The sequence below is a fragment of the Chrysemys picta genome, chromosome 11 (assembly GCF_011386835.1).
Source record: "Chrysemys picta bellii isolate R12L10 chromosome 11, ASM1138683v2, whole genome shotgun sequence".
In the NCBI taxonomy this organism is placed as follows: Eukaryota; Metazoa; Chordata; order Testudines; family Emydidae; genus Chrysemys; species Chrysemys picta.
The window spans coordinates 21,340,634-21,362,276 of record NC_088801.1 but is presented as its reverse complement, the minus strand read 5'-3'; the positions used below and the strand labels follow the sequence as shown (position 1 = coordinate 21,362,276).

The window sequence follows — 21,643 nt, the reverse complement described above, 5'->3', positions numbered from 1 at the left end:
AACACAGGGGAATCAGAATGGAGTAGGGAGATCTTGGCCATGTCCTTTTCCTCTGGTTTTGCCCTCTTTTCTTTTATGCCAGCATCAGAGAAAAGGAGGCTCATTAGTGAATCAATCTTGCACTTGAGAGATCCTCTCTGGGCTAATTATGTTGGGTTTAGGGTCAATTTACGCTGCTAGTGCAGTACAAAGTGACTGCACCACATTGGGGCATATGGCACTATGCCTGAAACATTAGTGGTATATATTACAAACACACAAAAAGCTGCATTAGAAGAACATTACAGCTTCAAAGTCAAGTACTGACAAGTTTAGGAAATGCCAGAATTAAGGTTACCCGTGGAACCTTAAATTGGTTCCTTTGTGCATCTGTATTATGAACATCTTTAATTATATAATCACATTTTTTTTTCTACAGAAACAACTTCACACCCTAAATTTTACAACGCCTTCACCCTAAAGCAGAGTTTGCCATGTAACGTATTTTTCCTTACTCATCATTAAATCCACAGGCCACTCATGTCCCACTTCAGTGCTGACAATCCCCATGGCAAGATGACCATGTACATCACTATGATGTTACTTACTAGGTAATATGAAGTATACTGGATATCTCAAGGTACACATCCACCTCTTTACTTTGATCACACATGTGGTGGGGGCAGAGAGAGTCTATCTCCTTCCCTAGGAGCTGGGCCCCCTCATATCACCTTATATCACAGTCACAGTTATGCCAAACAGTCTTAGCTAATCCCCGACCCATTCAATAGTACATCTAACACAATGAATGCAGCTGGAGTGCATGCAGATAATTCTCCATGGTTTTTAGTATCTCCAGAGGGACAGAGTTCAGGCTGTGTTGGTGTGCACCTTAATTCTACATTTCCTGGTTTTCAAAGGTTTGAGTTTTGCTGAACTCAATGTTCTAGAAGGGTCTGAGATACCACTGGGCAATCTAACTCTGTTGACATTACTTTTAATCAGCGACTACATCTAGGAACTTGAAATGCAGGAATGGAGCCCTGTATATTGGAAAACAGCAACTCTGGAAAAATAAGGATAATAGTGGACAAGTAACTGAACGTAGGCCCTGATGCTATGCCAGAAAAGGAGCAAATGTGGTCCTTGGATCTATAAACAGGGTAGTGGGAAAGAGTAGGAAGATGTTTTTACCTCTGTACTCTGGATTGATACTAAAATGCTGCACGTAGTTCTGGTGTGAACATTTTTAAAGGATGTTGAAAAATTGGAGAGGATGTAAAAAAAGCTATTTAAAATTATTTGAGGGTTGGAAAAAATGTCTTACGGTGACAGATTTAAAGAGAGAGCTTAATCTGTTTAGTTTATGAGTGAGACACAAGTTATTGATCTCAGTACATGGAAAACTGGGTGAAATGTAATGCTCTGTGATATAGAGGAGGTCAGACTACATGATCTAATGATCCCTTCTGGTCTTAAACTCTAATAATCTATGTATTATGCCATTGCTTTTCAATGTCTTGCAATATTTTTAGTTGAGTGTATCATTTCCTAAAAGCTGAAAACTTCAGTGTCAGGAACCTTTGACACCACAAAGACAACAGAATGTCTGGCTTCAGTCTTGCTATATCTTTATTTTAAGATGTCATTTATATAATCTTTTTGGAATACTGGAGAAGAGGAACATTAAAATAAAAAGTTTGTTCCGATATGGATTGGGAACAGGTTAGCTATGTGGCTTGCCACGAACTTATTTCTTATGCCCAAATTTGTAGTTTATGTACTCAGTCCAACATACATTGAAATAAATAGAAAGGATCCCATTGACATTAAAATAGCTAGATTGGGACTAGATATCTAACTTTAGACAACAAAGTCTGAATATTTTCCCATTTAGTTTTGCTAAGATATATTCAGAGTGATTTTTGCCCCAAATATTTTTTTATGTAACATTCAGTTTTTTGTGGAGAGAGTCCCCTGAAAAATGGGGCCAGTACTGTCAAGTTTTCTAAACTCTTTAAGCTCTGAATCCTCAGAAAAGTGAAAACATGCTGAGTTATCCATTCTGTCCCAATTCAAGGTTATACTTTAAAATTACACTTTTAAAAGGCACTTTCATACTTGAGCAACCATGAAAACAATATCATTTATATAAAAGTAATCTATTTTGTCTGTAACTTTCAGTGTTCCCTTTTGTTTTATAAGATAAATATTTGAATAAGAGTTGTCTTCATCACAGCTCTGCTGTTTCTGCTTGATTCTTCAGTGAAATAATTCTATAATTGTTACATCAGATAGTTGCCATGAGAGTGATTGAGGCACAATAAATTCCATGCACATTATTACACGATAAAATGAAAGGAAGGGGTGGGTGGTTAATGACTATATTAATCATTTGAAAAACTTGCACTGGTAACTGGGAAGAGCACAAGTCAGAACATAAACCTGTATTATTAGTATAGTTTAGAATATGGCATAAAAATGACTGTGCTGTATTGGATCAATGTTCCATTTAGCCCAGTATCCTGTCTTCTAACAGTGGACAGTACTTCAGAAGGAATTGAGAGAATAGGGAAGTTTTCTTGAGTGATCCATCTCTTGTGCAGATATTGCAATCAGAAGTTTAGGGACACCCGGAGAATGAGGTTGCATCCTGACTCATCTTAGCTAATTCCTATTGATGGACCTAGCCTCCATGAACTTATCTGATTCTTTTTTGAACCCAGTTGTACTTTTGGCCTTCACAACATCCCCTGGCAATGAGTTCCACTGATTGGCTGTGCATTGTGTGAAGAGGTACTTGTTTATGTTTGTTTAAACTAAATAGGGAGCAGACTTGAAACTGTTTCTCATTGTGGTAGGCCTTTAAAACTGTGCAAATATATAAAGGGCTCTCCACATCCAATTATTTTAAAATTAGGAACCGTATGGCTTTGAATTATATATATATATATATAAAACATTGTTTTAAGAAATAAAGGGGCCTTTTCCTGTATTGTATGGTAGGGTTTTATAAAAACCTTGAAGATATTCAGTCATTAAAACCTCATGTATATATTACAAATATCTCTGGTTTTAAACCCTGTATTCAGACTAAATTCCTCCATGGATAATTAGGTTCTGCTGTTTACCATTCTCTTTCAATTTCAATTGGAGAGGTTGTTGTTCCCTTCGTGTGTGTGTGTGTGTGTGTGTGTGTGTGTGCGCACGTGCTTATGTACATTGGTTGGCCGTTTCTTTCCCAGTATCTTTTTTTTTTTTTCAGTGATGGATGAAGTGATCTCTATTTATATATAAATGTGTAAAGTGCTTTGTAATCAATTAATCAATTGTGAGAGACATTGATAAACATCATGATATAAATGACACAAATAGTTATATGGTTACATACTCTTCGCATTGATGGAAGATTGATTCCTGGCCCAAGGAGGTTGCTTTTATTTAAACTCTTTATTCTATCCACTATTAATATCTCATTATATAATTCCAGTTCCTAATCCTTGTGCTGCTAACAATGGCAGAGGTCCGTGTTCTCATATGTGTCTGATCAATCACAATAGAAGTGCTGCATGTACATGTCCTCATCTGATGAAACTGTCCATAGACAAGAAAACATGTTATGGTAAGTTTCTTATTTTTTCTTGGGAACCAAATTTTGTCTGATTTCATTAGAGTTAAGATTTTAAACTGGACAGAATAGAGTTTAATAATCTATAAAATGGTCTGTACAGTGCTTTTTAGTGACAATTTTGAAGGTGCACCTACATTTTTGAAAGCAGATAAATTATTCTAATATATGCAATGTGTGGAACTTTGATATTTATAAACGTGTTCATTTTTTCTACTGCTTATGTATGTCATGTGTTAGTAGAACTTATCTCTGTAGTACAGGAAGATTTATAAATGTAAAGTGCAGCATCAGAAAATGATGACATAAAAAAATACCTAATAACTTTAATCTCTACCTGCTCTTCTTCTGAAGTCTTCTTAGCATAATTTTGGGGGATTAAGAACTAAAATGAAGAACATCCATTAAACAGGTAGCTTTGTAGGAGGCGGGTGTGTGTGTATAAAGATTATAAGCAAAGCTTTATAATAGCCCCAGAAATGTCAAATAATTTTGTTCATTATTTGTAAAAGCTTTTAATGCACTCTTCTTTGCAGTACCTAAATAGGAAATCTCTAGAAAAATATTTTGCTATACCAAAATGTGTTAAAAAAGCAAAATTTACCTCTGCAATTCATACACTGACGCGTTTCTCTAAAACATCTTAAGTAGTTTAGAGACAAGGGGAAAAAAGGTTCTATTTGCCCTTGATATAATCTATTCATGTATCGTATATTAACATTATTATTGTGTATTTTGTAAGTGGATTCAGCTGAACAATGGGCCCCATCTTTGTTCTCCCCATGCTTTTGTCTCATCTATTTGTAATCAGTGCAGACACTGAAGAGCTTCTTATAACTACTTCCGTTTGTAATTCTTTCCTGATGTGCATCAGAGATTTTCCTGAGATTTCAAATACCATTTGTCATTACAAACATGAGCAAGTAGAGAACTAGATTATTATAACACTTAGGGCAGGTCTACACTTAAAAATTACTCCCATTGGCGTAATTAATCCTCCTCTGCAAGGAAGAAGTCCTTGACTTTAGCAAAGCTTTTGATACGGTCTCCCACAGTATTCTTACCAGCAAGTTAAAGAAGTATGGGCTGGATGAATGGACTATAAGGTGGAGAGAAAGCTGGCTAGATCATTGGGCTCAACAGGTAGTGATCAATGGTTCCATGTCTAGTTGGCAGCTGATATCAAGTGGAGTGCCCCAAGGGACGGTCCTGAGGTCGGTTTTGTTCAATATCTTCATTAATGATCTGGAGGATGGCATGAACTTCACCCTCAGCAAGTTTGCAGATGACACTAAACTGGGAGGAGTGGAAATACGCTGGAGGGTAGGGATAGGATACAGAGGGACCTAGACAAATTAGAGGATTGGGCCAAAAGAAATTTGATGAGGTTCAACAAGGACAAGTGCAGAATCCTGCCCTTAGGAAGGAAGAATCCCATGCACTGCTACAGACTAGGTACCGAATGGCTAGGCAGCAGTTCTGCGGAAAAGGACCTATGGGTTACAGTGGATGAGAAGCTGGATATGAGTCAACAGTTTGCCCTTGTTGCCAAGAAGGCTAAGAGCATTTTGAACTGTATAAGTAGGGGCATTGCCAGCAGATCGAGGGACGTGATCATTCCCCTCTCTTCGGCATTGGTGTGGCCTCATCTGGAGTACTGTGTCCAGTTTGGGGCCCCACGCTACAAGAAGGATGTGGAAAAATTGGAAAGAGTCCAGCGGAGGGCAACAAAAATGATTAGGGGGCTGGAACACATGACTTATGAGGAGAGGCTGCAGAAAAGAAGAATGAGGGAGGATTTGATAGCTGCTTTCAACTACCTGAAAGGGGGTTCCAAAGAGGATGGATCTAGACTGTTCTCAGTGGTACCAGGTGACAGAACAAGGAGTAATGGTCTCAAGTTGCAGTGGGGGGTATTAGGAAAAACTTTTTCACTAGGAGGGTGGTGAAGCAGTGGAATGGGTTACCTAGGGAGGTGGTGGAATCTCCTTCCTTAGAGATTTTTAAGGTCAGGCTTGACAAAGCCCTGGCTGGGATGATTTAGTTGGGGATTGGTCCTGCTTTGAGCAGGGGGTTGGACTAGATGACCTCCTGAGGTCCCTTCCAACCCTGATGTTCTATGATTCTATGAAGTCCTCTCATCGACATTGTGCTGTCTACACTGGGATTAGGTTGGTATAACTGCATTATTTAGGGGTTTTCATACCCCTGTGTGACATAATAAGTTTGTACTGTAGATCTGGCCTCAGGGAGCTAATAGTTTTAAAATACTACTTCCAGTCTGTTCTTTCTTTGGAATCCTGCAAGGCTACATTGATATAATCGATTAGGAAAAGGTTTTAAATATGTGTAAATTAATACATTTTACTTCTCTATAGTAGCTTGTTACACATTATATCAACAGACTTGCATACAAAACATTGTTCTTACTTCATTGATACAAACTTTGCTTAAAATTTGTAAAATAATATTTAGGGAATAACTTTGAATCCAGTCAGTTTTAATTAAGGAACAAAATATTTTCCTTTTTTTGTACAGAAATGAAGAAATTTCTTCTTTATGCAAGACGGTCAGAAATAAGAGGTGTGGATATAGAGAATCCATACTTCAACTTCATCACTGCCTTCACGGTCCCTGACATTGATGATGTCACGGTCATAGATTTTGATGCAGCAGAGGAACGCTTGTACTGGACTGATGTAAAAACACAAACCATCAAGCGTGCTTTTATTAATGGGACTGGATTGGAAACAGTTATCTCAAGAGGTGAACAGCATAATGTTTATTTAAAAGTAATAGTCATTCATTATAATAAATATGAATGTGTACTAACTATGGAAAACATAAATTTGTCCACATTTCTTGTGACTTGTATTTTAAATGAATTACAGAAAACTGGTGCAGAATAATATTGTTTATTAATAGACCAATACTAATTTAGTAAGATATTGATTTCATCTATATAGAGGCATAAAACATATATGCTTTTGAATATAATTAAGATTTATCTGGGATATCTAATATTTATTAAAAATTTAAATTTGTTTTATCTAACAGAAGAAATGCTGCCTTCCTAGAAAGGTTAGAAAGGAGAAAATTAAAAACAAAAAGCAGGAAAAAAATAGTGTACTGAAAATAGCTTTACATTTAATGCATTTTTATGCTCTATTTCAGGGGTCAGCAACGTTCGGCACGCAGCTCGCCAGGGTAAGCACCCTAGTGTGCCGGGCCAGTTTATTTACCTGCTGACGCAGCAGGTTTGGCCAATTGCGGCCCCCACTAGCCGCGGTTCACCGTCCCGGGCCAATGGGGGCGGCGGGAAGCCACGGCCAGTACATCCCTCGGCCCAGGCCGCTTCCCGCCACCCCCATTGGCCCGGGACGGTGAACTGCAGCAAGTGGGGGCCGCGATCGGCCAAGCCTGCCACATCAGCAGGTAAATAAACTGGCCCGGCCCGCTAGGGTGCTTACCCTGGCGAGCCTCATGCCGAACGTTGCCGACCCCTGCTCTATTTCATGGTCAGTTACACTGACTTTGGCAGAAAAGATGAGCTCCCTCTGGACCATTGTACTTGTCGCCACTCAGATATATTTTGTGAACCACAACCTGAATTTCAAATACAAAAAATACAAAGTGGCAGTAACTTTGGGGTGATGCCTGCATAGTTTACACCTTAAAGAATTGTACTCTATATTGGCTTTAGAATGTTTGTAATATTACCATTATTAACATACTTGTTGCTTTCTTCCACTGTGTCCAAGCTTCAACTGATTGGTATCGGTGAGGCTCTTTATCATGCTTGACCATAGCCAATACATCATTGTTGAGGAGTGCAACCATTTGATCCTGTTTCCTTCCATTACACTTGGCCTGTGTTAGTTTTCTGGCTGATTGATGCTTCAATGCTGTATTGTTTTTTCTCTATTTTCATAATTGGCCAGTTCTTCTTATCACAATAGACAAAGGAAACTGATAAAAAGACAATATTTTACTTAGATGATGTATGTGTGTACATGAACAACTACTAAGTCATTTGTCCAGAGAAGAATCATGACTGGCTAGGTGCATAATGTGTCCTCAGTTGTACTCCTCATCCTTCTGTAGAAACACCAATATCCTTCTGTAGAAATACTGATATTCCTAATGCTTACTGGGCTCGTTGTGTTTCACAAAAGTTGATCTCCAGTGAGGAGCACCAAGCATTTTGACATCAACCACACTGGTGCAGGTCCAGGGAAAGCCTAGACTGATTGTTCCCCTGCCAGCCTGCAAATAATTCTCCTCAGAAAGATGTAGGGATGTCCTGAGCTGAGTTGAGGTATCAGTTGGGTGCCATCCTTCTAGTACTGAAGGGTGACTTTTTTTTTTCTTTTTTCCCCTACCAAAGTGAGGTATTGGCCCCTGAAGAAGGCACTCTGCTTGCCTTGAGAAGTTCCAGTCACCAAAGTCTCAGCATTTGATTCCTGTTTTTTTTACACAAAGCTTGTACATTCCAGGAGGGAGCAACTGAAATATTTTCAGATTTGATAGCACATAAGTAGATTGCACCGTGCTGTTTTGAAGTGCTCTGCACTGTGAATGCAGAGACTGCATTGGCTCTGGGATCTGAACTCTGCTGTCTCCACCTACTCAGCACCAGTATTCACCAGTACTGATGTTACTCCATTTGTTGGCTTCATTGACCATTTTGGTGCAACCAGTGTCAATTCCTGTACTAGGAGCAGCAGGTCTCCTCTTCAGCAGCAGGTCTCCTCTCCTCTCTATGAACACAACATTCTAAACCACCTGCTTGAAATCAGGAGGGCCAGATTAATGAGGACTTTCTGGAGGTATATGTATCTATTCAGAAACTGAAATGATGGTTGACTCCTCAGAGGCAAAATCCAAACAAGAACAGTACAAGGAAAATAGCACTTCTGTGGAGGGTTGTACCTTTTCTCATTTTTATGATCAAATAAGTAATATTGAAAGCTTTTCTTTAGCCCGTCTCCAGACAATCCCAAGTCAAATTTTGACAAGTAGCGAGACTATGCTCTCCTTTGCAATATTCCGGTGGTGTACTTGTATTCTTTTCTAGATCAACTGGTGAAGAAGTGTCAGCATTTTCATTTAATTTTGGATGTTTCTAAGTTGGCTGATATATGTATTTTGGGGAGAATGTTATGTGTTTCCCACTGTATTCATGAATCCGGTGATGGAGTCAACAGTGGCCAGATCAAAAACCACACAGACTATGAGTTCTGTATGTTGGACCTGAACTGAGGTGCTGGAATTCTTCTAGAAAAAAAGAGTTTATCAGCTGAAGTGGCTGAATGCCAGAAAAAAATTGAGTTGTTGTATAAACTATTTAATAAAAAAAAATGCAGAGTTTCAGAGCCTACTGGAAAGCTCTAATATTGGCCATGTGAGTAGCTTCAAACATTTGGAACAAGGTGGTAAGAGTGCCTTGTGGCTCCACTTGCCTTAGTCCCTTCTATTTCTCAGTTAGCTGTGGACAGAACTGTGCTGCCCCTGGACTCTGGTCTTTGATCAGATTCCTCTAATATACCTTTTTTATGTATATGCATTGATTTAGGGTTTTTTTCCCCCAGTAGTAGTTTTTAGATTGATAATGATAGTTCTGGCATCATGGCCAAGATCTTGAAACATATGGATTCTAGAAGTGTATGTCTTGCCTCTATAGTATTCCTGAATTTGATGTTCATATCCAGTGTCTCATCTAACTTGATGTAGTCATTCCCAGTTTGGTGCTTGGTTTACTGGACTTTTGTGGCTGAACCTGTAAAGAATAGTAGACTTTGGTGCTGGCTTGTGTCAGGAAGGAGGCTGTAAGAAGTTTGGATATGATCCAGGTTCAAGGCCTTTGTTCTGTACAGGGCTACATAGTATGCCATCCTTGGCTTCTATGTCCCACAGAGAAAGCAAGTTGAAGCCTTCATTACAGGGACCAGCACCTTTTTCCAGATCCTAGTTGGAGTCCAGTTCTGGAATTAGGTACTACAACACTGGCAATGCTGTATCTATCTTCCTACATTACTGGAGTCCTCAGGTTTGGGGTCTTCCTTAGTGCTTTCTTTGGCTCAGGTGCTGACCAGTGACGCTGGATCTGTATCTTTGGTGCCAGTGCCTTCCTTGATGCTGAGAAAGTAGGGAGAAACAGCACTTCCGGAATCATGCTGGACTCCAATGGCATCAGTCAGTGCAATTGGGCTCATTGTTTGAGGAGGCCTTTTAACAGCCCGCCTATGAACCATCATCCCCCTGAGAGTGAACATGAGATTTCGTCACACATCATGATTGATTTTGTATAAATTAACTTTAAAAATAGAAATTAATCTCTGAACCTGTTAAGGGAGGGTGATTTCTTCCAAATCATGTTTGTCAAACTGACGCTTTTTAAACAGCACACCTGTTGCAGAGGTATTGAAAACAAACAAATAATGCTTTCCCCCTAAATTGGAAAAGGCACTACCAGTTATACAGTTTACATTTGGTTATTATCCTTGGACAATACGATTGATGTCTATTTTTTACTCCTCGGTGTTTCCTGAGAATTATTGACTGTTTAGTGCAATTTCAATGTTAATTGTTGCTGTAGGCTTTCATCTGGCTCAGCAGAACATTAACGATTATTCATGGTTTAACAATGGTTGATAAGTGAATGAGATTGCTATCTTGAACAATTTTGCTAACAAATTAAAATATAAATTATTTTCCCCTAAAACAGAAAATAATTTATTTGGAAAGGAAACCAAATGAACAACCTATATTCACTTTTAATTTGCTCTTTCATGTTTTGCAGATATTCAGAGTATTAGAGGCCTTGCAGTGGATTGGGTGTCACGAAATTTGTACTGGATTAGCTCGGAGTTTGATGAAACTCAAATTAATGTGGCACATTTAGATGGTTCTTTGAAAACCTCAATCATCCATGGAATTGATAAACCCCAGTGTCTTGCAGTTCACCCTGTCAGGGGGTAAAGTATGATTATTCTTAACTGGTGGGATTTCATAAAATATATGGAAAGATTCCTTGTATTTGTCACTAGGCATGGTGGCTTTTCAGTACTTGCTTTTATTTTTAGGACTACTATGAAAAAATATTGAATATCTTGGATTTGACAACTCATTTTCTCAGTCTTAATAATACAGATAGATCTTATTACAATTATTTCTGACATTTCATTAGCATGCCTTATATAATTGCAGGTCAGCAAGGGAAAAGAAAAGAGAGAGAGAGAGAGAGAGAGAGAGAGAGTGTGTGTGTGAGAAAAAGCATAAGTACAGGTGCTAGACTTGCTGATTTCTACTTTATTTGTCCCAAATGCATGTGCTTCAAAACTTTTATACAGAATTTCTTGCACTGAATACAGAAGGCTTTTGTAACAAACCTTATTATGAACTAGGTAGTACAGCCATTCATATTGTAACAACATTGTATATACTATTCATTTGATCATCTTTTCAAAACTGACACATTTAGGACATGGCGTATATGAAACCAAATTTTCAGTCAGTCTTGTTTCTTGTTAAGGAAGCTTTACTGGACTGATGGGAACACAATTAATATGGCAAACATGGATGGCAGTAACAGCAAAATACTCTTTCAGAATCAAAAAGACCCAGTTGGTAAATATTGTTTTATGATATTCCTTTTTATTTAAAGTTGTTTTAAATATTGAAATTATTTTATGTGATATTTAAAGTGCTGTGTTTCATGTAGTATATATCAGTAATATAGAAGATATTAAGAAACATACATATATTTAGAATATGTAATATACATTTAATTGTCATTATTTTATTTTATCCTTTTAAGGCATTTGGACAGAGTCCACTGCCCATTGGAGTCAATGGGAGTTAGAGTAGATTTGTTATAACTGTATGAACTTGCATAAAGGACTGCAATTGATATTATATAGGTTGAAGTTGAAGTTAATTATCCTAGAGGCATATTCTTTGACCCAACAAAGACCGTTGGATATAGTCTTTGAATATATAAGTCTTCGAATATAATATAATGGGTGTGTTTCTGTCATGGGTATAGGAAGGAAAGATATGGGAACTCAAGCTTTAGGCTCACAACCACTCAATGCTCAGTCTGGAACATATCTCCAGACGGTTGTCTGCACCCATTGCAGAAATAAAGGTGTTGGATATGTGACTTCATTAATTCCTCCCATTTGTTCCCCCTGAAGAGGTGGTGTTCCATAGTAGAGCCGCTTTTCTGCTGCGGTGTGAAGTGGTAGGGAAGTGGGCCACAGACGTCTGCTCAGAATCCCATCTTTCTGATGAAAGAAAATTTGGCCCTTAAATTTTAGTTTATAGCAAAGGACAGAAATAGAAGTAAATGTACTACCTATAACTGCTTTTTACTAAACATTAATACTGCTTAATGTGTGCCATTGATGTAATATGTTAACATTTATTTTTAATACCGTTGATATATTAGCTAGGATATAGTATGTGAGAAACTATTAACATTATGACTCTTTTTGACAAAATTATCTGCTATCATGTTTTATTCCTGTCTTTTGTGATGATGGTCATTCCGTTTTCTTTCTGGTATTTCATTTCTTCTGGGTGTTTAAATATCCCATTATTCATTTTATCTTTTTGAACATAAGTCTTATAATTAGAGAATTTTTATCACATATTGTTTTATGGTATCATATTTAGTAAGCATGAATATGCAAAGTAAGCAAGAGAAAAATAGCTGAAATAATTAAATTGGCATTAAAGCAAATGCAAAGTGCTTTTCATTCTGAAAATCAGTTTCTGGTATTTCTCTTTTGATACCTTTTACGTTTTAAGAATATAAATTAGAGATAATTCAGTACAGGCACTTTATTGCCAAATCCTGGAATAAATCTTACTGCACAATCCAGAGAATAAACCTCCTATGGAAAATATTCGACAACCTTTTCCCTCACACTGGTATAGTTTCACATGTGTCATGAGACACAGAGATAAATTATGCGCTTGGAGATAAAAAGGTAAGTTCAAGAGCTAAATCTGCTATGGTATACAAGATGATAAAAAATAGAAAGGGATTCAATATGCAAGATTAGGATACTGCTTGATTACAGCCTTATAAAGGTGGACTAAATGTGGACTAAAGCAGTTTCTTCAGTGCTTATCTTAATTGTGCAGAACACTTTACATTGACTGTGAATATGATCATAGGGTCATATGGTCTTCTTGAGAAGACATGCAAAAAGGCAGTTTGTATTAACTAAGATGCAAAGCAAGCTAAACTGCATGTGCGGGTGAAAGAAAAGTGGTATACTCCATTGCTGGATGTATAGCAGTATTGCCACAGCTGCAGCCCCAATCTTAAAAATTTACTTTGCGTTGGTCAAAATCAGTCACCGCCCCTCAACCATCAGTCTGACAACTTCGGCTTCAATTGAACTATTTAGGATAAACAACTTTTTAACTGGTTTGAGATTTTTTTTTTTGAGAATTTTCACATTTGCATTCAGTAGTGAAATAACCTTAGTTGAGGAACATTTAAGAACATTTAATGGCATAGTGTTATCTGCATAGTTTCTGATAGTCATCCTATAGACCAATGGCTCTCAACTTTTCCAGACTACAAATCAGGAGTCTGATTTGTCTTGCATTACCCCTAAGTTTCACCTCACTTAAAAACTACTTGCTTACAAAATCAGACAAAAAAATACAAAAGTGTCACAGCACATTATTACTGAAAAATTACTTATTTTCTCATTTTCACCATACAATTATAAAATAAATCAATTGGAATATAAATATTGTACTTATATTTCAGTGTATAGTATATAGAACAGTGTAAACATGTCATTGTCTGTATGAAATTTTAGTTTGTAATGACTTCGCTAGTGCTTTTTATGTAGCCTGTTGTAAAACTAAACAAATATCTAGATCTCTGGTACCCCCAGTAGTATGCATATTTCTGTTTGAGAACCACCGCTGATGACAGTGCTTAGTTAAATAATAAAGGCCTGGGTGAGCTATTGTGGGAAACTTTTTCTTAAAAATATTTGGAGGGTTATTACTATTAGTAACCTAACCATAATAGATACTTAACAGATTCATCTAGAATGAATAAATTAACTCTTTGTGTTATCGATGGGCATGTAGGATTGTGCTAGTGATTAAACTATAATTGGATGTGTTAGTATAAGACCATCACAGCAGGAAAACAAGGTATATGAAGAGGGAAACATAACTTAAAATAAAAATTATATACAAATATAGCATTGGAAGAATAAGGTCATGGAGACGTGTACCTGAACATTGGTAAATGTGAGAATTAATGTTGCCGTGCATTTCTGTATCAAATGCTGAAGCAAAATGGCAAAGCATGTGTGCAGTGTTATAGAATGTGGAGGATTTGTAGCATGCTACCAAAAACAAGCTGTAATTCCAAAGTCACAGGAGCAAAATGGTGATTTTAAGCATCTTAGAACTGCCAAATCTATGTGGATTTTCACAGGGTCAGAAAAAGGCACCCCTCCAATCCTAGGAGTTTTCCCCCTACAAAATTTCAGAGTAAAAAGAGGTCTCAAGAACCTTTTTAAGGTAGAAAGTGTTAGGCAACTTTAATATAGGGTTTGCTGTCATACTCCCTATAATGTACTTTTTACAATAGTGGAATGTTTCTTGCAAATCAGGAGATGGTTGTGAAGAGAGAAGACAAGGACAGCATACGTCTTGGTAAATGAGAAAAAAATACAAAAAAATCACCATAAAATGCAGTTTCCTTGTATTTTTAAAGAGTTGTCAAGTTCCTTGTGATGTTTTTAAATATTATGTTGTGAAGCAATCTGAGTTGTTGTTTTAATCCTTCATAGAAAAGTATACAATCCCTGCATATGCACTTCAAATAGAAATGGGTTTAAATAAACTTGGAAAAGTTCTATTTCTCAGGAGTTTCGGGCAAGTAAAAGTTTCAGGTTTCATGTTCACTGGACAAAGACAATATGGAATGTTGGGAGTGAGCTGAATGGTGTCAAGTGCATCAGCATTTTAAATTGCAAGAGAGAACCAATGGTGCTAGCTGAATGGGAGTGGAGCAAAGGAAGCAAAGCTTATACAACTAGAGAGAGGAAGGGCCTCAACAGAGCAGCTGTAAATTGACGGATAGTAATCGCTCTATCAGGGATCAATATATCGCGTCTCATCTAGACGCAATATATCGATCTCCGAACGCGCTCCCGTCGACTCCGGAACTCCACCAGGGCGAGCGGCGGTAGCGGAGTCGATGGGGGAGCCGCGGCCATCGATCCCGCGCTGTGAGGACTCGAGGTAAGTCAAAATAAGATACGTCGACTTCAGCTACGCTATTCCCGTAGCTGAAGTTGCGTACCTTACATCGACCCCCTCCCCCCCCAGTGTAGACCAGCCCTAAGAGGAGGAGTGGCTGAGCAGAATAATATAGCTGAGTTGGGGATGAAACTTGCCACACATTCAAGTAATGCCTTTGTGGAAATGAGGGTGAAAATTACAATTTCTTTATTTTTGACTTCAGAATCTTTGTCTAGCATCCTCTTCTTCTTCTTTTTTTCTTTTAAATCCCTCTTTCAAAAGTTCATCTTACTACTCTAGTTATTTTGCATTTTTCTCTCTTTAGGATGTTGAGCTTAATTATTTAGGTTCACTATTACTCACTTGTTCAACTATAGTTACTTCTTGAACCAACTCCTGAGTATTACTTAGCACTAGCTATTATTCTCTTGTGTGTTTATTACAGGTTAGCTGGCGGTCATGCTGTCAGCCTGCTGGTGACAAGCTCTGCTAAAGAAAATGAACCAGCCCAGATCCACCTGGGGATAACTGATTGCCTGTGTAGCTGGACAGTAGTTAATTAGTTAAGGAACAGCTGGGCCTTATAACAGGTGATGTGGCCTCAGGCAGGAGAGAACACAGGGAGGAGATACCTGGGAAAAGAATTCCCCAGGCAAGCTAGCTAAGAATCTACTCCCAGTGGGATCTTCTAGAGAAAAGAGCTTCCTGAGCAGAGGAACAGTTCCCAGAATACAGAAAGACAAAGTTTCCAAAGAGAGGACTTCTCAGGGAGCTCACCAGGAAAGGAATCTAAGGAAGAGTGCTCCTAGGTGGGGGAGGCTTTGAAAGGGAAGAGCTATGAATGCCAACCCTCAGCAAAACCATCAAAGGACTTCACTAGGTAGCATGTGAGCCCCAGATCAAAGGAATTATGTGCTGTTCTGAGGAAGTGTCATCACTGTTTGACCCCTGTGGGGACCATGACTCAAGAGGAGAGACCCTTTCCTAACTAATGACAGAGGCCTTGACTCCAGAAGAGGGTTCTGGGTCAACGAGGCCTCACTTGTACGAGACATGGACATAAGTGGGGTTAGTAGACTACGGTTAACTCAGTCCCGCCCCGCCTCCAGCAAGGATGCCGGGGTGGAGGCCTATTTATGTAATTCTCTGCCTTTAGATTATATAAACTAGATCCCTGAAGGGACACTATTCAGTAGACATAAGCCTTATTGGATTTACTGAACACCAGTAGGGGAAACTGAGGCAGAAACTTAATTGCAGCACCGCATGGGACCACTGCGGGCTGCACCATGGGTGAGGGCCCCCATTACAGTGCTCTAGAATGACTTGTTCCAAGAAGTAAAGAATTAGCATAAGGAAAATAAGAATGGCCATACTGGGTCAGAACTATGGTCCATCTAGCCCAGTATCCTGTCTTCCAATAGTGGCTAATGCCAGGTGCCCCAGAGGGAATGAACAGAACAGGAAATCATCAGGTGATCCATTCGTTGTCACCCATTCTCAGCTTCTGGCAAACAGAGGCTAGGGACACCGTACCTTCCCCTCTTGGCTACTAGTCATTGAGCAATTATAATGAGAATTAATTTTAAAACTGGGCTATAATTTCACAAAACCGGGCTTTCTTACAAGAGTTCTGAAACTTTTGGTTAAGCCAGAGAAAAGCCTTTGTAACATCTGAATGGAACTCTGAATTGCAGCAATGCTCAGAAATATTCTTTTGTTTTGTCTGATTCTTTGTTACTATTTGAACATATTTTGTGTGGCGGATTCACTGGAGTTATTTTTATTTGGTGAAAAGAAGACTCAATAACAGATGGGCCTATGTTGCTGGCTTGTCTTCTAATCTGTGTGTGCAACATTCTTGAAATAGAAGTTCATCATAATCTTATCAAAACAGTAAACTTGCATTTTATGAGTTTGTACTGCGACAGAGTGAGTAATTGAAGCCTTCAGGCAGTTTTGGCTGAATAACTTTGTTCCTTTTAAGTAGAAAGCAGCATTCCAAGCAATCCATTGTTAAACTAAACATTCCCGATTACTATTTATTGCTCAGTTTCAGTTGTACTAAGTGCTCAGAGCTGTTTAGACTTGGATTTTAATTCACTAATTGGAGCTATTTTCATATTTAAATCAAAATTCACACTAGGCAAATTTATCTCCAAGTATATTAAAATCAAACTTGTATTTGTTAGCCAATTGTCAATATAGAACTCCCCTCTCCAATTTTGCTACCTGCTGAATTATTAATTTATTCTAATTTTAATTTCAATCAGTTGTTTATGGGTACAACCATTAAGACCATCATTAGAATGTTAAGAGGACAGAATGTCCAGAGAATGATAAACTCATGTATGAATGGATTACCATGGGGGGAGGGAGGTTATTTACAAAAAAATTCTTGAATTTATTGCCTAACGGGTGGTGGGTTCAAGTTGCATGAAGGTGCAGATTGGTGCAGGAATGGCTAACATTCTTCCAAACAATATTTCACCAGGATGGAGGCATAATTAAATTGATCCATATGGTTGGTTTTCATAAATAAAATTGGTTTTAAATTAGATAACAAATGTTCTCTGTTATTTCCTGTTTACTAGATCTCCAGAATCATCTTATCTAAGAAAGTTGTTGTAGAGATTGCCAAAGAATGTCCTTCTTAATGGGGGTAATGCACACATGCAGAAATCCAAAATATTCTCCTTTCCAAATGAAAGTATTTTCCTTTGAGAGAGTTTTGTGGTACACCACACATTCAGTTTTATGGTACACCACACATTAAGTGTGTGTGTGTGGGGGGGAGGGGTGTCATTGTAAAAACTCTAGTTTTGTATTTATTTGTGGGTTCAGCCATCATACCGGAGGGGGAAATTCAACCCCAAAGAAGAGCAGGGAGTATTTACTTCCCCTCCTCCTTGGGTTATTCTGCTGAGGACAGCAGTTTTTATTTGCAGCTGGAACAAAGGTTACCTGAGAGATGTGCTGATTCTGCACATCTCTCTAGCAATCATCTAGCACTCACTCCTCTGTCAGACCTATCCACTTTGTGGGCTGTGTATACACACTCCAGGACTTCCACTGCACTGTAGTCCTGTCCATGATGTGAGACAGAACTATGCAGCAGATTCAGACCCTGACCTTTTCTCACATTCTAGCACTGAAGGTCTGCAGCCTACATTTAAATACTCAACTACGCACTCTTTGGAGGTTAATGGTTATAGATAAAAAGAGGGGTCAGCCACTCTGACATCAGTTAGACTTATTTTTTTAAGCAAAATATTGAAGAAAATTGATAAACACAAATCAGGAGTGGCAGATGTAGAAAATATTACAAATAATACAGATACCTTCCAATTCTACTGAAGAAGAAAAATGGAGAAAGAGAAAGCAAAACTAAAAGTGGGTGGGATGGGAATATTGGCCACTATGAACACTCAGAAGCACCCAAGGAACCATTAGGTCCCCAGATTATGAATGTAGATAGTAAAACTAAAGCAAATCCCTCTATCAAAGAAGCTGAAATTAACTCTTATCTCCTGCAACTCTTGTTTCTCCAACTCATCACAATTACCTCTGTCTTTATATCAGTTGAATCACAACATCGGGGGGATCATCTAATATGTGATCTCTGGTAGATTGTGCAAGTCAAACCACTGTTCTGTCTAGATCTAAAGAAATGGAGACACAACTGAGAGTCATTAGCATACTTATAACACTACACACCAAATTATCTTCTTATATTCCCCTAGTAGTTTCATGTAGGCATTGAACAGGAGGGATGATAGAATAGGAATCATGTGGCACTTCACATAATTACACAATCATCTTAACCTTCTCTCTGAGTCTTCTGAAAGAAAGAAAGATGGATTCAATACTGTTTAGTGTTGACATAGTATGCAGTCCTTTCATCAACAGAGGATGTAAGAGAATCAGAAAGGACCTGACATGTTTCTACAATACACTAAACTCCTTCCATGGGCACAGGAAGACACATTTTCTGAAGAGATAACATACTACACAGGACTAAAACCAGATGAGCCAAGGAAATATGGTCAGAGATGCATCACTGACACTTCTAGCTGAACTGTGAGAGAAGCTGTGACTGAATGCTTTCTTAGGAAAGCAGGAGTGCGGGAGAAAGAAGGCTATGAGAGGATAGTTGGTCTTGCGGTAAAGGCACTAGACTGGGACTTGTGATCTGGGTTCTGTTCCTGCCCTTCAAAGTTCTTTCTGAGCACCCTACATGAAGTATATATTGGTTTTGGAGTAGCTCCATAATAGAAAATAGCCTCTGACAGGCAGCTAAAGTATCTAGCTATGCATTTTTGACAGGAGACTTTCATGGGGAAACTAATAATGGATGTGAGTAGGAGAACTACCACTCCAAATCCCTTAAGCAGAGCATTAGAGGGTTTACCAAAAGGATATTTGAATTTTCAGGGCCTTCTCTATAGACCTGAGTCTATGTTCCTGAAGATTCTTCAGGAGCTGTCATCTGCAGAAACTCAGCAAATTTCTGGCTGACAGAGGCTTTGTCCAAGATCTAGGCATGGTCTGGCGTCATCTTTCTTTTATGCTGCCATTTTTAGTACCTTCAGGGTATCTTCTTACTCTTCGGCTTTGGCAGTTTTAGCTATGGGGGGAGAGAAAAGGTATTTGTTAGACACTCTGATACATGGTAATGAGTATAGTATAAATATCTAAGTTGGCTAGTTAGAGGGTCCTTGAGGCTACAGTAGTAGTCTACAAACCTTCTGTATCCTGGAAGTGATCAGTGTCATTTATAATTTCTATGCTGTCAAGTATCAGGGGGTAGCTGTGTTAGTCTGTATCCACAAAAACAACAAGGAGTCCGGTGGCACCTTAAAGACTAACAGATTTATTTGGGCATAAGCTTTCATGGGTAAAAAAAACACTTCTTCAGATGCATGAAGTGAAAATTACAGATGCAGGCATTATATAATGGCACATTACTCTGTCCCCATATCCACTCTAGCGACTCCATCAGAGGACCCAACCACATCAGCCACACCATCAGGGGCTCATTCACCTGAATGTCTACTAATGTTATATATGCCATCATGTGCCAGCAATGCCCCTCTGCCATGTACGTTGGCCAAACCGGACAGTCCCTACGTAAAAGAATAAGTGGACACAAATTGGACATCGGGAATGGTAACATACAAAAGCCAGTAGGAGAACACTTCAATCTTCCTGGACATTCTGTAACAGATTTAAAAGTAGCTATACTTGAACAAAAAAACTTAAGAAACAGACTTCAAAGAGAAACTGCAGAACTAAAATTCATTTGCAAATTTAACACCATTAATTTGGGCTTGAATAGGGACAGGAACTGGGATTGGCTGGCTCATTACAAAAGCAGCTTTGCCTTTCCTGGAATTGACACCTCCTTATCTATTGTTGGGAGTGAACTACATCCACCCTGATCAAATTGGTCCTGTCAACACTGGTTGTCCACTTGTGAGGTAACTCCCTTCTCTTCATGTGCCATTATTTAATGTCATTATGTAATTTTCACTCCGTGCATCTGAAGAAGTGGTTTTTTACCCACGAAAGCTTATGCCCAAACAAATCTGTTAGTCTTTAAGATGCCACCGGACTCCTTGTAATTTCTATGCTGGCTTCCATATAATCATTATTTGCTGGTTTGCTAGCATAGTAGCCAAGTAGAAGCTCTGTGAGGATACTTGACCCACTTTTAGTGTTCTCCTGTATCTCAGTAAACAAAATATGGGAACATATTTTTAGTTTATTGAAGTGGATCTCTTTGTGCTCTATTATACTGCCACTGGGGGTATGTGCATGTTGCTATATTTTGGGTGTGAAATAAACTCATTGGATTGTACTGTAGTTTACTATCTTATTATGAGGTTTCAGTAATCCCAAACTTTTTTCTTGTTTTTCCTTTGGGCTCCTGAACATTTATATTGTGACTATTTATACTGTATTCTGAAGCTGTCAGAATATACATTTTTATATAGAACTAAGATATAATCCAGTCAAAACACCTGGCCTTCTTTCCCTTGTTCTTAATTTTTGTGTGTGTTTTTTGTTTTGTTTTACTAGGTTTCCATCACACATGTTCCATTTTCCCTAACCTATACTGTATTTGAAGGTATTGGAAAAAAGTGGTAGTTGGAATTTTGCATTTCATAAAGAGTACATTAAAAATGTACATTGCTTATTTCTAGTAATATTCCTAATACATTTTATCTTCATTCATGTGTAAGGGTTACCACATTGGTGCATTATCACATATCAGGTCTGCATTTTCTCAAAAACATGTATCAGGATAAGGATAATGTGTGTCTTCCTATACTGAGGATTTATTTGGAAAATGAACCAAAATGCGGGAATTCTGTGGACTTTTCATAGAATCAATCATAGAATCATAGATTATAGGACTGGAAGGGACCTCGAGAGGTCATCGAGTCCAGTCCCCTGCCCGCATGGCAGGACCAAATACTGTCTAGACCATCCCTGATAGACATTTATCTAACCTACTCTTAAATATCTCCAGAGACGGAGATTCCACAACCTCCCTAGGCAATTTATTCCAGTGTTTAACCACCCTGACAGTTAGGAACTTTTTCCTAATGTTCAACCTAGACCTCCCTTGCTGCAGTTTAAACCCATTGTTTCTGGTTCTATCCTTAGAGGCTAAGGTGAACAAGTTCTCTCCCTCCTCCTCATGACACCCTTTTAGATACCTGTAAACTGCTATCATGT

At 38.4% G+C, this 21,643-nt stretch overlaps 1 protein-coding gene across 1 annotated transcript in view; it reads left to right on the top strand.

The window, feature by feature from the left end:
- The window catches only part of LRP1B (LDL receptor related protein 1B), a 1,261,104-nt gene that overhangs the window by 818,206 nt on the left and 421,255 nt on the right, over window positions 1-21,643 (top strand). Inside the window, exons 29-32 of the mRNA XM_065561615.1 lie at window positions 3,470-3,601; window positions 6,146-6,373; window positions 10,410-10,584; window positions 11,142-11,236. Of these exons, the coding sequence (XP_065417687.1) occupies window positions 3,470-3,601; window positions 6,146-6,373; window positions 10,410-10,584; window positions 11,142-11,236 (630 nt within the window). The remainder of the gene's footprint in view (window positions 1-3,469; window positions 3,602-6,145; window positions 6,374-10,409; window positions 10,585-11,141; window positions 11,237-21,643) is intronic.